The sequence below is a fragment of the Pleurodeles waltl genome, chromosome 7, assembly GCF_031143425.1.
Source record: "Pleurodeles waltl isolate 20211129_DDA chromosome 7, aPleWal1.hap1.20221129, whole genome shotgun sequence".
Taxonomy (NCBI): Eukaryota; Metazoa; Chordata; class Amphibia; order Caudata; family Salamandridae; genus Pleurodeles; species Pleurodeles waltl.
Genome location: NC_090446.1, coordinates 1,238,893,552 through 1,238,911,036, shown reverse-complemented (window position 1 = coordinate 1,238,911,036; position 17,485 = coordinate 1,238,893,552). Strand labels below are relative to the sequence as shown.

The window sequence follows — 17,485 nt, the reverse complement described above, 5'->3', positions numbered from 1 at the left end:
GAATGCGCACAGCGGCATACCGCCGCGGTCGGCGGTCTTCACCGCGGCGGTAACTCGGCGGTCTCGCGAAAAGACCGCCAAGGTCAGAATGAGGGCCAGACTGTCTTAAAGAGAAACAACCTCTCCCTTGATCTCAGCCCACAGGAATATGCCACCCTTTCAAGGCTGCAGATGTGGAAAAAAATGCACAGAAAGGACAAGAAAAAAAGTCATTGTTCACTTACACAATCAGACTGTAGGTCAACCTCCTACTCTCTATCGTCTTTAATCAATCAAAAGGAGAAAATGGTTCTCCTTTTCATGCAAGGTCTGCCTCTAATGACTTGGGACTATCGATCATGGGGCAGACTATGAATTATCTGAATCTTAAAATCCCTAAATGGGCCAGACTGCATTAAAGGCTCTGAGAACGGATCCTAGATGGTTGATGACTGATACACTGCATATACAGGGCTGCTTCACTGTAGGTGTTAACATTCTCACTTATTAACACCACTAGGACAAACGTGCTTTATAGCTGCCTTTTACAGGATACCTGTGTTGCAGCTTCTCTCTCCATTTTGGTCTGAGACACTGGCCCATTATAGGCACGTCTACATCTCAAATTCAGTGTGCATTGCTGCTTGATGAACATCCTGCTTTGCCAGGGGAAGCATCCCGAACAACGAGTCCTGAACAACGAAGTCGTGAAAAACAAAAGCAAAACAACGCTTTCGTTTTCCACGACTTCCTTGTTCAGGGCCTTAACCACGCATGTGCTGAACCACGTACATGTGTGGTTAAGGCACAGAAGAAGGGAGTCGACGCGATGAAGGAGGAGGTAAGTTGGGCTGGGACTGGGGCTGTTTTTTTGGGTGGTGGGGTGGGGGGCTCTGGGTGATTAAGGTTTAGGGGCAGGGGAGGGGGGTCAGGGTTTAGGTTTTAGGGGTGGGGTGGGGGTTTAGGGTGCTTTAGGTTTTAGGGGCGGGGTGTCGGGGTATTTTTAGTTTTTGGGGGTGGGGTGGGGGCTCGGGTGATTAAGGTTTAGGGGCGGGTGGTCAGTGTTTAGGTTTTAGGGGTGGGGTGGGGTGGGGGGGTTGGGGTTGCGGTAGTTTTGGGGGTGGGGGGTTGGGGTGGTTGTGGGGTCACAGTAATTTTTAGGGGTGGGGAGTCAGGCATGCTTGAACCATCCATTCCGTTCACTAATGCCTTTACCAGGAATGCCTTTACAACGAAAAATCATTGTTAAGGCATTCGTGGCAAAGGCATTAGTGGTAACAATGAGGTCATTGTTCCGACCTCGTTGTTCAGGCAAGGGTGGTTCAAGCACTCGTGGTTCTCACATATAACCCTTTGCCAGGCAAGCCACTAAAAGGGCCTGTAGTGTAGGCCACGCAACTTTTCTCCATCATCTTATGCCCTCAACCTTGTCCCCCTGCTCCAAGGTCTCCTGCTGTGCCCATGCGATCCACTTGCCTGATATACGTGTTGACCACCTGCTTTACAAATGTTCGTGCATGCGAGCTATACCATTCCTTCAGGCAGTACCTGGGCGCTGTAAAACAATTTGCTGTCCCTCAGTCCAGGTTCATAAAACGACCGCAATAAAGAAAATATACAAATACTCTTGCAGTGTTTAAATAAATGACATAAGACAAGTATTTTTCAGCATATGTGACAGTGGGTGAACGTACCCTTAGGATTCAAACCTGAGGACATAGGACTCAATTTTAAAAGCTCTGAATTTTATATGTCCTTTTAGAATGATCCATTTCTGTATACTTTGGATGTCCTGTTATAATTAGCTCTCCCTGTGTCTTGATGTGACTGCCTTTAACCTGCCTGTTCCTCTGTGCAAGGCTGACTGATCGCCATCATCTTGGTGTTTGAGAGTTGTGGCCCAAATGCATGACTCCAAAGGTCATTGTGCTGCGGGGGGATTCGATTATATTCAACTGCTATGAGCAGTAGTGTGGAAAGAAAAAGGAAAGAAATGTAAAGGCGATGTGCAGGACGGCTGCTTGGTATTCTGCCCACTGCTCAGGCCCATCGCATCAGAGAAAGCTGCGGTCTGCAAATTCAATTATTGACGACATTAACTGATCTCCTTATCCGTCTCTGGCCCATACTGTAAGCCAGGCCCATTTATAATGATAAATACTCTGAATGTTATACCGCACTCATCAATTCAGAAATACCGCATTGAGAATAATTGGGACTGTTTAATTCATGCTAGGAAACTGAGCGCGTTCAAGCCAGGCAGGTATGTTGTTAATCAAATGTGGTAATGGTTACAAAAAATCCCAATCATGCTCTGCGTTTATGTAATAATATTATGTTTGTCACATTTTATCAGTGTAATCGGATTGTGATGCAAATTCTTGAAGTTAAGGAGCCATTGCCTTAGCTTGCTCGTAAACCCAGCCCTCTATTGGCATTGCCTAATAGTGGCAGTGATTGGTGGGGTTAGTGAGAACGTTTGTGATTCATTGTTTATGAAGTCAATTTACATCTGCTCTGTGCTTGCAGTATCTCGATGATGTGCTGCCTGCCGAGTCTCCATATCTGTATGGACTTCACCCAAATGCTGAAATTGGATTCCTAACACAGACCTCTGAGAAGCTCTTCCGCACAGTTCTGGAGATGCAGCCGCGCGACAGTAGCATGGGGGAAGGAGGTGGAGCTACAAGAGAAGAAAAGGTAAATCAATTTAGCAAAACTATTAACGTTAATACTTGCTTCCTCTTCATTTTGTACCAAAAATAAATAATTCAAATTAGCTCAAAAGATGGTGAAGCTTTTTGGCAGCAACTTCAACGCCAATTGGGGTAGATCATGCCAGGCAGGCAAAATCAAAAACCGGTATAAGAAATGGACGAGCAGCACTCTGTAAAATCAAGTTGAATGGTCCTATCCCCGCATGACTTGTCATTCCTTTTCAAAACCCTACCATGAATTTCTGTCTAGCACCAGGTATTAACTAGAATAATGGGAGAGCCCTGGGAACTTTTCTGTGACCGTGCACACATATTGGAATGCATCAAGGTGACCATCCTATTTGCATTAACTGCTGTTTTCATTGGTATTAGGGGGTGCACCGGGTGCTTGAAAACCTAGTGGTCCTTGTTTTAGAGTAGTTTATAAGCACTGTTTAAAAACGTTTACACAAATAGCACTGGATTTGCCAAACACTGAGCGTCTATATGATGGAAGATAGACATTGAAAAAGGAAAATTAAAATATTAAGAGTTTTTACAATCAGCAGAACGAAACACTGTTTATTTGACATTAAGTAGTAATGTGGAAATGGTTTGGTAAAACCCCTTGTGACCTAATACTATTTGCTGCCTTCAAAGCTGAGTGTTGGTTACACATTGTTTGACTTGCAAAGAACACTTATAGTGCTTGATTGTTCAGTGGAAATCCGTTGATGAAATATGTTGAAGTGCTTCCCTGAAAGATGGGCCTACTGACACTTAAAAACTCTTTCAACAAAACTCCTAATTTATTAAATATTGTTGGACTTGGCTCTTTCTACAGAGTCATCCTTAAACCTTTTGCCTTCAACCTTCTGTTTTCTTAACCCGTTTGGCTTGGCCTTTAGAACTGTGTGCGCTTTACTACTGCTAAACTGCTTTTTGCTGTCTCATTTAAACATGGTAGAATTGGTTTACACCCAATTGGAATATTTCATTTACTTGTAAGCCACCATTAAAGTTGTAATACAGGTACCCATGGCCTGTAAATTAAATGCTACTATTGGGCCTGTAGCACTCATTATGTTATCCACTTGTGTGGCCTCTTAAGGATGTCTCAGGCCAGCCATTGCAGCTTGTGTGTGCAGTTTTAAACTACCATTTTGGCCTGGGAAAATAAACCTCTTGCCAGGACCAAACCTTTTTTAAGGCACATTTCACCCCTAGGGTTGGCCCTGAACAGCCCAGAGGGCAGGGTGCAGTGTATTCAAAAAGTAGGACATATACTTTTAAGTTTTGCATGTCATGGTAGTGAAAAAAAGCCTAAATGTGTTTTTCACTATTGCAAGGCCTGCCTCTCCCATAGGATAACATTGGAATTACCTTATTACATTTAATAAGCTGTAACTTTCAACTGGGAGCAGGTAGACAGGTTGAGTTTTGTGTATAAAGAATTGTAATGAAAGTCCCTCTTTAATGGTAGAATCAGATTTTAAGTCACAATTTTGAAAATGCCACTTTTAGAAATTTGGCACTTTTCTGTCCCCACCGTTTGTTGTTGCCTTCCTGTATCCTGGGTCACATGCCTAGATGTAGCTAGCAGTTGATCTTTGTCTATTGCTCCAAGACAGTGAGGCAAAGGGAAAATAGGTGTTGGCAGAATAGGCCACTCAGAGTTAACGAGAGTGAGGACACATCACCTACCACACTTACAGTCTGCCTGTGCACTCTCACAAAGGGTTGACATTAGTCTTTTGTGACCGCAGAGAAGATAGTCCCAGGACAGGGAAGAATTTGTTTGCCTGACAACGCAAGGAGGTGGAAACCTCTAGAAGCCTCCTCTCCTTCAAAGTGGGCACCAGGTATAAATATTGGATTTCAGACCTCAACTCTTCAGTACACCTTTGGACATGCGGTAGCCTCTGCCAGGAGGAATGCTGCTACTCTGCTGGACTGCTGCCTTGAAGTACTGCTGCCCAGCTGTGAAAACCTGCTGCCCTCTTGCCTGGGTGAGAAGGACTGGACCCGCAACCTGTACCCAGGAACACCAAAGTGACTCGAAGGGCTAGTCTCTTATAAACAGCTGCTGGACTCTTCAACTGTGAATGCTACCCTGCCAAGTGGTGCCACCCAAGACTTGGCCCCTTGAAAGTGGGTCCGAAGGTGTTCCGCCAGCCCATCTATGGACCCAGCAGAACGGATGTATCTCCTCTGCTGCGTGATACAACCCCAAGCAGAAACCAATGCATCACCTCTGCTGAATGGACCTTCCCATCACAAGGACTTTGCATCGCCATGGCAGCATCATCCAAACCTCTACTGAGCAATGCATCCCTGCTGCAGGCCCTCGTTGATGGCAACTTTGATGATGACGCAGGACTCTGCATCGCAAGCCCTGCAGCTTTTTTTGGAACCAGCCAGTGAGCAACACATTGTCGACACAGGACTTCACATTGCAGGCCCCTTATCGACGGCCTCCACAACAACAATGCAGGACTTCACATCGTAGTCTTGCAGCTCCCTGGAGCTGATTCTGTGCAACGCATCTCTGACCTGGACTTTGAATCACCTGCCCATGCATCCTTGATTCGTGACCATGCAATACTTCATAACAAGGATTTAAGGTACTCTTGTTCAGCACACTTAACTGGGTTGCTGTAGCCGGCCTGTGCCCCATCACAGTCAGCCTGAACTTGTGACTTTTTCCCAGTTTACTGCGACCAGATGTCCACAGTTGGCACTTTTTGTTTTTTTGCACCGTTTTCACTGAAATCTTCAAACTTACATGCTGCTGGGTCTACTGAGTGGATTCTTGTCATTTTGGTCTTGATTTATACATTGAATTTGCTCTATTTTTCCAAATTGGTGTGGAATCTTTCGTGTGCGGTGTTTTCTCTGTATTACTGTTTGAAGTGTTGTACAAATACTTTACACATTGCCTCTAAGTTAAGCGTGACTGCTCTATGCCAAGCTACCACACAGTTGAGCACAAGTTAATTTGCGGTTTGCTTGTGACTTCACCCTGACCAGGATTGTGATTGGTGCTTGAGAAGGGTTTCAGCCCCACAACCAATAACCATTTTCCTTTCAAATATGAAATAGCCATTCTTGACTAAGACCTAAGCAATGTCAAGAGGACACTGTAGGGAACAGAAGTGTAAGACTGCGGAAGAGAAAGGTCACAGTTTTAATATGAACTGCGACTGAGTCCTCAACAAAGGAAAAAAAATTGGTTTCTGTAAGAGATCTCTGGTCTTCCTTTGGGCGGTTGTCTCAAGCATGTTGGCCTTTTAGATTGAAAATTCATGTGATTATATGTGCAACTACTAGCCAAATAAATTACAGTTCAAAAGTAAATTAAAAGACCCAAACAAAGCTATTGCCTACGGCAAATGTATTCAGAACGTTGTCGCAAAAATCAAGAAACTTGGATATAATCATTAATAGTTATAAACAAAACAGGGATGCCTCACAGGAAAGCGCAGAAAAAATCTTTCAGGGTCATCATAAGTGAAATAAATAAAATCAGAAGAAATGACAAATGTTCAAGTGGTTGACAAAGGTTTAGCCTAAGGTCTAATTCTGTGGTTCACTTGTGAGGAAATGTGATTATAACTTACTGGCTTGCCCAGCTAAAGTTTATACTTTTGGTTCTGGAGGAAAACTGTGCAAACCTGAAGGCTGTATCTGATAAAGGAACTCCGAGATCAAATGCAATGATAGCATTCTCCAATTGTATCCTTGAGTTGTGCATCAGTATACCAAGTGGAACATTTTGGAAGATGATGCTACTGGATTAAACTTTTTTAATAAGAGTTTGCAAGTAGCCAATAGTCCCTAACTTGAAATTTTTCACACAGTTCAGAGTTTAATTGTAAGTTCTTGCACTGTTGCTTACTTGAGGAAAATCCTCAGATCTTCAAAACTGGCTCCTCAGTCTCCACTCCTATCCCAGCAATGGAAGGAAATTGAGGTAAGATTCCACAGCAACAAGAAACATCCAACCTCAACTGCTCTACTGAACTTCATGCTAACAAGCAACATCATCTTTTGTACAATAACATTGTGCACCCTTCACATTGAGGAGACATATTATATATGGGGGGATCCAATTCTTTGTCAATACTTTATCCCCCTTTAGTCTTGTGGATCAGCAGAAGAATGAAACTACCTTTCCTGGAGCAACATGCTGGAAGCAGGCTTTTAGCAGACTAGAAGACAACTATTTCCAATGGTGTCTCTAGAATGCAGGCAAATATTAATGAGTAAACTGGTCACAGAAGTATTCTTTCTGTTTAATTCTAGGCACATTCTCTGTTTAGCATTTAGTTAACCAGAGCGTGTTAGAGAGTAAACCAACAAAGCATTTGTTGTGAGATCCAGCTAATCCTAATTAAATTCCTAGGCGGCCCATACTCAGTTCTTCAGCCACTGTCTGAAATTTCTGCCCTGGGTACTTAGTTTGTGGCATTAAAACATATCACATAGTTTTATTCAACTTTTCATGAAGGTAGGCATTTTTTCAACACCCAAAACACAAGGACAAGGTGCCTAGAGTCCCTGACAAAGCTAGACTAGCTGGTTCTTTCCACTCTGAGCTTTTTGTAGTGAACTTCAAGGCTCCAGCAGGACTGCCAAAACCTTGACCTTGTGGAGTCCTGCTCTCAACTTTGCACTTAAAAATGTTAACGTTCACTAATGTGACTAAGTTCCAACAATATTTAAATTCATCCCACTCTGATCTTATTGCACCATGTTCAAGGCTTCTGTGGGACTTCAGATTAGGCTTCAGTGGGACTTCAGAATCAGCATACATCATTTTGTGAAACCTATGTCACCTGCAGCATCCTGTCTTACCCAGATGAGGGTTTTAGTTTCTGAAAAAGCAACAGAAGCCATGCCGCAAAATTTCTGACCAGGACAAACCTCTAAAGTTTACTCAACCTTTGTTGCATCATGATCAGCCTGAAAAGGTACCTTGGACCTGATGACCTGCACCGTATAAACTAAAATTGACTTTTCACTTCACCATTTTTTTTTTTAAAGATGGTTTTGACTTTTTCTTTAAAAAACATCATAACTCCTAATCCCTGTAATAGTTTATCATCATTTTGTTCAATACATTTTTCTTCTATTTGCTAAATCGATGTAGGAATTCTATTTGGTTTATTTCTCAGCTTTAAATATGTTTGGTGCTGCCAAAATGCTGTAAATACATTTACTTTCTGAGATGTTTGGCAATTGAACCAAAGATACAAAGTTCAATCAATCAATATCTTTATTCGACATAAGAAGTCATAAAAGTAAATCTAGTGCAGTAAGTATTATAATAGTTGCTTATACACTGATAAATCACATATTTAAACATGTCTGTTTGATAATTATTTAAAAGTTATAGATCATCTTTATTCGATAATTAATAAATAATCATAAAAGAGCAGTCATCATACAAAACATTGAAAACATTTTACAAAGTAAAACATTGATAGAATATTAAGGCATGCACATAAAAACATTTAAAAGTTCATAGTTATGCCAACTTGATGCATTTTTTTAAGAAAAGCCCTCATAGAGGAACACACGCCAGGGTCAGATAACTTTCAAAGATAATAAAATGTGGGCCTACAATGCCGAATATCCTTAGCTTTTAACATTTACTGTAAATATCTACGTCTAATAGGCTCATAGTACTTACAAAAAAGGATAAAGTGCATCAGTTTCTTAGGGCAAGTATCATCACAAGGGCACGAGGATACATTTAGTATCAAACCGTCCCAAAGGGAAGCAGAGGTTGCATCTGATAGAGCCTAGCTACAACCTGGTGATGAGGGGTCCTTTTGCATACATTGTTGACCTGTGAGAGATAAGGTTCAAAACCCTGGCATGTCTTGGACATGATGTAAGCACTCAGTGATGGTTTGAGTACTTCCCTCGCCTCTCTAGCATCAAATATGAATCTAAAAAATTATTTCTTAACCAGACCAGCCTCCCTTTTATTAAACCAGTGTGGGGATAAAAACTGGCCTGGTCTGCCCAGCCTTATAACAGTGTTCCTGATATAACTTAACCATGGGATTTTATGCCCCGGATCACATGCTAAACAATTGGAGATAACCTCCCTATTAAATTTAGTATGTGTGTTCACCCGTACCACAATCCAGAGGAGTAGTGGTCCAATCTTAATACTATTTTCCAGAGTACTCAACCCCAGTTCCTCATGTAGAAAGAAATGGGGGCTACAAGGTCCTACTCCAAGCATTCACCTACAAAAGCTATTCTTCGCTTGCTGAAAACTTGGAAATTCCCTTTATCCCGATATAGATGCCCCAAAAGGTATGATCGGTAGGCATTTAAGTGAGTTGGATGATGGATTCCTCAGCGGAAGGCACCAAAGGTGGCACATTTGTTAGTACTACGACATAAAGGCAGCAATCTGGGGGAAAGTTCATACGCACTTGGCTCCCCTTAAGAAGACCTATGCTTAACCCCTCTAACACTGTACCAGCACATGAGCCATCCAAATTCCCATTTGGGTTAGCTTTTCCGGTTTGAGATGATAATATATTATTCAGGTCACCCTCCCTAGTTTCCCTGAGGTATAACATTTACGTAGCCTATAGGTGGGTTCTTCCTTCCCCTGGCCTGAGTAGCTGCCTGGGTAACAGAGTCATTGACAGCAGTATTAACACATGCAGGCAACTTAGAATTTGGTGACCCAGCCTCTACTTTATGCAGCCTAATAAAGTCTGAAACTGTTGACTCCAAGGATTTCAGCTTATCCATCAATGGCGCCAGAGTGGCTTTGATAATTACTTTAAAGGGCTCCAAAAGCTGGGCGGAGATGGATTTAATACTTTTGTTGGAAATTAGCCCACGGGTCTCATGACGTACTTTTGTATGGAGGGTTATTGCCAGGGCATTTTACACCATTCTTATTTATGTTACAAGCCGATTTGGACTGTTGGGGGTCTCCCACCACTTGCCGGTGAGGTAACTGGGCCATTTGAACCCAGCCTCCCCATCAAGCAAACCTGACCTTCCAGGTCAGACTTAGGACCATCCCTAGAGTCCAGTTGCTCCCCTGATAACAGGCTGACTTGAGAGGGTAAAAGCAGGGGTGGCCAAGCATTCCTCAAGTTCAAGGGAGATCCGCCATTCTGCAAGATCTGATAGGGACTTCTAGCTGCAGATTCCTTACCTTAGAATTACCCAAGCATCAGACTGGATCCAAAAGATTTTTTCTGAGCAGTACCCCTACACGCTGGTAGGTGGAGTTGATGGGCTCTGTGTGCGTTATCAGCACCATCTGTGCCAAACATGACATCGGTGGCACCTATAGAGGCGCCACATAGGCATCCTGACTTCAATTCTTCTCTTTCCATGCCAATCAGTGCAGATCTGGAACAGCTACTCTTTCAAGCACTTTTTGAATGTACTTTTTCAACTTTTTGTCGATATTGTTTGAGGTTTCCTCCTGTTGTGGCAGGATGACATAGAAGAAGGCCGGCTTCAAGCCATGTGGTGCCTGTCACTGGCTGCTGATGTTAACGAACCTGCATCTTCTTTGCCTGTAGTGCCTCGAGAGCAACCACGAGCCGAAGTTGTTCTGCGACTGCCACAGCATGCGTCCTAAGGCTTTGGGGGAGAGGTCACTTAAGCTGGTGGCAGCCCATTGTGCGACACCACACAGTTCGAGTTCCAGGTCATGAGGGAGGGCCCAGTATTTTTTGCTGTGTCCGAGGTCGTCATCTCACTCTAACTAATTGGGACATTTGGGTAAGTCCTGGCACAAAAAGAAAAAGAAGTTGTGGTATTCTTTGACTTCTCTTCTTCTTTCGACCAACGAGACATGGAAGCCATTTAACAAAGCCCTTACAGATGTCCTTTTGGGTACCTGGTCCAAGTCCAACACAGAACCTCCTATGAATAAGACAATCGCCTGTTGCCACCCCACCGCCTGGGGGACCCAGCTTTACTCACTCTACACCCCTCCCCTGCGGGTTTTGTGGTCCAGGCTTCCACCTCCCATGTAAACCCTGGTGTGTTCTCTACCGTTCTCCTGGACAAGGAGTCCAAGAGGCTGGAGACCCTTGGGAAGAATATGTTTTCTTCTGCCAGCCTGCCATTGCAGTCTGTGAATACTACATGCTTTTGGGCTGCTACTCCCATGCGCTGTTGGGCAAGGTTGCGTTCTGCAAATGGATTTCAAGGGACAGGGCTGTATTGGTTTCTGGGCCCTGGTTATCCACACAAGTGGTCAGTGTTCTTCTTGGCTCCATGCTTCTGGCGTGGAAAGTCTTGAAAAGAAACTAAGGTCAGCATGCCTGAGTGGCACATATGTAGGTGTCGCAGTCATCATTTCAGGCACTGTCAACGCTGATACGTGCTGAGCAGAATGATGCCATCTACCAGCATACAGGGGTACACTACTCACAAAAATCTTCTAGATTCGGTCTGATGCGTGGGATAATTCTAAGATAAGTAAGGCAAGATAAGTAATATGCAGCTAGCTATAATCTCTACCAGATAAGGAATTACCGAAGTTAAGTAACTTGTTCATCTATCTCCTTGGTAACCACCCGGTCTAGCCAGAAAGGGAGTCCAAAGTAGTGGTGTGGGTCTCCTGATGAGAGCTAACAGGGTCCTTAAGCCCCGAATATTTCTCTTACCCATATCAGAGCACAATATAAAATCCATGGGCTCTCAAATGTGCGGAGCCTTCCAGATTAACAGTCAGTTAGGAAGGAGCTGCTCCCACCACCATCAACCAGATTGAGCTAAACAAAGTTAGACAGATAGTAAAATGCCAATCACCATGGGCGGATCTCACGTCCTTGGGCCAAGAGAAGTGGATCAGACTCTTCCGACCAATGATGGACAAAGACGGTCCTGCTCTTGGCCCAGTCTTCTCCCGAGCATGTACTCAAGCATTCAACGTGTGTCCCGCAGGAGTCCTCCTCAGCACTTTAGTTGCACAACAGAGATTGCTTTGCCCCTTCTCCCGGGCTAGATGATGAATTCTGGGGCTTGCAGTCACCAGCGTCAGCTCAGAAGCACAGCAAAGGGCATCTGGCACCCGTGGGAGTTTGCAGCGCTTTAGTAGCGCAGCACAGATTGCTTGGCCGCTCCTTTTGGACCAGGTGATGAACTGTGGGGCTTGCAGTCCCCAGTGGCAGCCCAGCAGTAAACCGAAGTGCATCCCAAGTATAATTTTAACTCTGTGGGAACTCATCCTCAGCTCGCATCAAGACTGAGGTATTTCTCTCCATAATGGTCAATCTATTTGTCTATTCTGTCCAACTCTGCAGAGAAGCAGGAATGAGTCCTTACCCACCAAAGAAATACTATGGGAAGAAGAATGTGCCTAAATGCGACCACCACTCATAATGTGAAAGAATGCTCTGCCTGGAACATAGCGTACCAGCAATCCAAATTTCTGTAAAGTGAATTGTTTTTTCTTTCTTTCCACCCTATAGCCCCCTTAAGCAGTGTTGTCTTAATAGTGAATAATAAGTGTGACTCTGGATTAAAGTTCTTGAAAGGGAAGCAGTGCTTTTAGGACTCACTGTATTACACGGCAGTATCTCTTTCATCCATGAACTGTTGATTTCCATTTTATTACAGTAACCCACAATTGAATCAGTTCTGACGTTAACATTTGTAATCCATAAGATTTTCCTCTCGGGCCAAGCATTCTCCTCCTTTTAATGTAGTGCCGATAAACAACACGTCTGTGTATGCGCTTGACATGTTTCCCGTTGTTGCTTTATTCAGATTACCATGTTTCGCTTATAATGAATTTAATTAAATAGTATTCTTTCATATTCATTTCCTTGTCACGCTTATGTATGCTGTGGAGCACGCTGTGTTTTCGCGAAATTGCTATTGTTTTTAAAGACATAATGGAATTGCAGATCAATGTACCTAGTTTAGTAGGAACAAGATAAGGACAGTTAAGGGCATCTGCAATGAGGCAAGGACCATGTGCCTCCTTTACAATTTGGACCGAGAAGAAATACGTGTTGTTAATAATTGTCTAGAAATGCTTTTTACGTCCGAAGATCGTAGAAGCCAGTGAAGGTGACAATTAGGTTTAAAATGTGCCTGGTGACATGCATACTCGAAACTTTTCGCGATTGTTGAATTTTAACATATGATTCAGATTACCATATCTTTAGCAAAGGACTTTTCTTCATCAAACGCAGTTTTAACCAACCATCCAACTCAACTAAAAGGCTGAAGTTTTCTGGAATGTAAAGACTGCGGGACCCGGCTTTTTGAGTGCACACCCATGTATCATGCATTTAACCCCAAGTCTTGAGAAAGGCCCATGCCCTGCGACACAAAGGGGTGAAAAAGCACGTAGTGGCCGTGGCTCTTTGAACAAAGAAACGGGAATGAAAGTTTTCAAAAGGCAATTCTGCTGCCTAATTGCACTCCCTAATATATGTTACTGTTGTTCTGCGTTGCACGTATTCACTTATGTGACCTTGGCAGCATACCAGTGTGTAGATCAACAAGTGCACGCCTTCCTAACTCCAAGCTGCCACACCGTAACAAAGCCACACTCGGGGGTGCCAGGGCACATGTGAAATGCGTCACTATGAAATAGGGCAAGCGATAGAACAGCTGGTTCCAGAAGCCCCACCTTTCATCTGGATTCACCATACCATCGTGGCCTCGAAGCGCTGTTTGGAGATGGCGTCCGAAGGCTACCGTGCCGTGTATGGTCTGATAGTGAATGCCCACTGCCTGGACAGTGTTGGTGACATGCACAAGGGCGGCTGCTGAATGAAGTTCGACAAAGGTGCAGTTTTACCGATTGCATTATTGCTGCATCCATGAACCAGTTCGGTGTGCCAGAGTGTGGGCCAGTGGCGTAGCGTGGGGGGTGCAGGGGGGCCGGCCGCCCCGGGCGCAACATCTGGTGGGGGGGGGCGCTCGCGAGTGCTAAAATCCACGGGTTAGGGGGCGCAAATTACTTGCCTTGCCCCGGGTGCTGACAACCCACGCTACGCCACTGGTGTGGGCACAGAGTAGACCCGTTTTCTGCACCCTACCGGCGCAAAAACAGTCTCTGCGCGTCTTTTTCACTTATTCATTATAAACGTTAAGTCGAAATATCTCAAAATGAGTGTGCTGAGAGCGGAGCTGGAAAACGCCGGGCCATAATTGCCTCTCTATTTCCGAGCCCTGTTAGCAAAATGCAGTAACTCGGAGGTTGTATGATTTAATATGTGTTGAAGACCTGAAAAACATGCACAGAGCCCTTCTGGGCCAGCACAGCGTAGAATACGGGATCAACCCCTCACTGTTCCAGTTTATGCTGTATCTCAGTAGCACTTCAAGCACTTATGTCGTTAGCTCATTTGCACACTGTGCATTATTCATGTACACAGTGCATTATTCATAAATCAGGGCACATTTTAGAAAGTTTTCTGACTATATCTTAAAAATTCAGTTTCCATGTTCTCAACTGATGACCCCAACTGTTGAAAAACGCACAATTTGCGAGCCTGAACTAATCACAAATGAGCATATGTGCACAACCTGATGATCAGGCATAAACATGGCAGAAATGGGGATGCACATGCGGGAGATTAAGCCCACACAGCAATGCTTACACGGGTGCACAGGGCTCTAAGGGCCTTACCATGAAGGTGTTGGTTAGTGCAGAGCACAGCTTTGCACTTTCCAAGCCACATACATTTCACTCGGAATTTCTGAGTTAGATGATGCATTGCAGACAGCATAGCCCATACACAGTGAACAGCGGTGGCCTCCTACCTATTCTCTGCTGTTCTGTTTGCAGAGCATGCACCAATTTAGAAAAAATCCGAGTTGAATACAAGCACTTAAAAAAAAGTGTGATCACTGAAGAAGAGGCGCCCAGATTTGCCCTGGGCGAACGTACCCCTTATGTAACAGCTCTGAACTGTCTGCTGTCTTTTGTCTCACTGCCTGACGAACTTTTAGAGAACCTCATTACCACATTCCTTCTGGCTGGCGCACTATTCCAGGTGTAAATCTCCGCTATGTTGCAGGAAAAATGACCCCACGTAAACCATTCTGGGAAACAAACGAGGCAGAGTGCTGTTCGAGAGAAATAACCTAGCGACGGGGCCCGAGGATGAAAACGGAGGCAGCTTTCAATTCACTGGCGCGTCCTTAGTCTGCTAAGCTTGCTTATTCTGCCGACACCATCAGTCAACATTAAGGGCTCCGCACTCTGAAAAGCTTGCACAATTTGTAAACAACTGCTTAGGAAGAGGGGCATTTGAGCCCATTATATTTCCTTCTGACAGTTGCTTTGAATCTGGAGAATAGGAGGGAATTAAATTGCTTTAAACTGCCCTCCTCTTGCTGACAGGGTAGTAAATGTGCCTTCTCAGATGTATCAGGTGCAGTCTGGATGGCGTTTCAATCCCGAAGACGTTTAAATCAAGGTGCGTTGTTTTAGCTGAGGTTTTAGGCCAGCAGCTGCTTTTTTGAGAGATTGCTGTCCATGCGGAGGCACATTCAGCTGTCCAGGATTTTGAAATAATGACAAACCTCATACCGTGAAGCCCTCAGTGGTCATGAGAAGGCTCATGTTCTGCAGAGGGTTCGACAACAGGTTATTTTTGTCAAACCCTTTGCTGGTCCACTGAACATATGCTTTATAAACATAGCCTCGATCTCTCGTTTAATCATTTACTGGAGAATTCTTTTGTAAAATTACATCTAACTTAGGGATATATCCTTGTGCGTTCTCACATAGAAAGAAGGGGCTTCACGAGTTTCCAGTAATGCGGAAATCTGTTTTAAAGATGCAATTAAATAATGAAAACCAGAAAACGTGTCTAGCTTGCTGTACGAACGGAATCGTTTCTAGGCACTTACTAGTGATGGTATTATCATTCAGATCAGTAGTACTCACTTTATCCATCTCAGAGATTTGAGAAACTGAATGAATCTCTCAGAATTTGGACCTGTAACCTTCAAAAACGCAGAGAGAGAAAATATATGTATCTGTGTGTAGCGCAACAGATCAGTCAGGCCCGATTTTCAAAGACATTTACGTGTAAATCAGACTTATATACACAAAAGTCTTATTAATTAGTGTGCATCAACATTTTAAATTCTGAAATGACGATTTCGCACTAATAAACAGATTTATTCAATCATTCCATACACCTCCATGTTTTTGTTGCAGTTGATGCACTAAGTTTGACTGTTAGGCATACATTTGGGTTCTAGGCTCACTATGCTACAGGACTTAAGCTATATCTCACTGATGAGACATAAGTAGGCCCAAACCAATCTGGGATTGTTTGTGTTGCCATCTGGAGGGGACCTAGCCTGACAGTTGGGACTCTTCCTATTGGACTGATTTGCATATGGCAGATCTCTCTCTAAATTGTCATACTGTGTGAAAAACAATGGACTGTGAAGCAGCCTTGATCAGTGACTAGCATGGCTGAGATTATTTCAACCATTCCTCCTATCACCTTGTTGTTTATTGTACATTTTGACTATAGGCACTGGGAGGCTACTAAACACCTTCTGGTACATATCCTATGCCTCTTAGAACATGGCAGCACTGGTTAATTCTCATTAGCTTCTTAAGGTTGTTATGCATGAAATGATAAAAACAATTAAAAAAATAAATATTAATTGGCATTCTCAACCTTCTGTTCAGGTTACAGTAGTTTGGCACAAATTACTCAATGTGGGCTACAGTGTGCCCTAATACCACATACATGTGTGACTTTAAATGCACGGCCTAAGGACTGCCATTGTAAACATAAACTATGGTATTGCTCTGCGTCAGGCGCATGCAAAATGCAACTATTTATGACCTATTTACACTAAATGAGCCATTTGTTAGTAGTGACCTGGAACCCCTCATGCCTGGGTGTGTAAATGTGACGAATATGAAAAAAAAAAATGAATTTCCATAATGCTCTACAGTGAGGATAGAAGGGCTGCCTTGCGGTATGAGCTGCAATAGCCCTTTCTCATTGTAAAAGTGTGCTTAGATAAAAAAAAAATCATATTTTTTCACATGGTGGCTTTTAGAAGTCCTAAGAAAATCATTTGCTCATCATTGTTAGGCAACAAAATGATCCCAGAACTAAAGTAAACTTTTTTGATGATGTTTTTCAAGTTTGTTCCTGCTTTGAGGTTTTGGTCTAAAAATAACATGAATAACAGAATGTAAGGCTTTTTACCAGGTTGAAAACAACTAGGATGTATCAGATATACGTTCCATCTTACTCTGCCTGAAAAGGCACCCATGATCTGGTCACCCATCCATGTTGTGTTTTGGGCCTTTTTGACATTTACACTTTAAAAATTACTACCTCCTAATCCTGTGAGGTGATATTTGTTGTTTTGGTTTTGTTGTATTCATTACATTTTTCAATTTTTTTCGGAATGGGTTTGAGAATTTTTGTGATTGGTTTCTTAACTTTATCGCTGTTAAGTGCTGCTTCAAAGCATTATTTTCATTTATCTAATGAAAATCTATAGCTTATGTGCCATAGCTACCTCATACTTCTCATTGAAATTGTACTTGGCAAAGCGTTTGATTTACTAACGTTGTGGGCATAGATGCATAACCCTCCCTTGTCAAAAATCATGGATTTCACATCTTGTGAATGTTTTACTTTCACACATAGTAAACATGTTGCATTTAAAAATCTCTTGTAGATCTGACTTGGAAGCTGTGTATGAGTGGGGAAGCAGGGCTGTCTGATTAGTCCAGCTGGAGCTGGTAAGAAATTGGGGTTACTGGTTGAGGGGGTGCAACCCTACTCAACCACAAT

The 17,485-nt window shown here is 43.3% G+C and overlaps 1 protein-coding gene across 1 annotated transcript in view; it reads left to right on the top strand.

Annotated features, from left to right (window-relative positions):
- The window catches only part of DNAH9 (dynein axonemal heavy chain 9), a 975,671-nt gene that overhangs the window by 814,531 nt on the left and 143,655 nt on the right, over positions 1-17,485 (top strand). Inside the window, exon 66 of the mRNA XM_069200368.1 lies at positions 2,509-2,679. Within this exon, the coding sequence (XP_069056469.1) occupies positions 2,509-2,679 (171 nt within the window). The remainder of the gene's footprint in view (positions 1-2,508; positions 2,680-17,485) is intronic.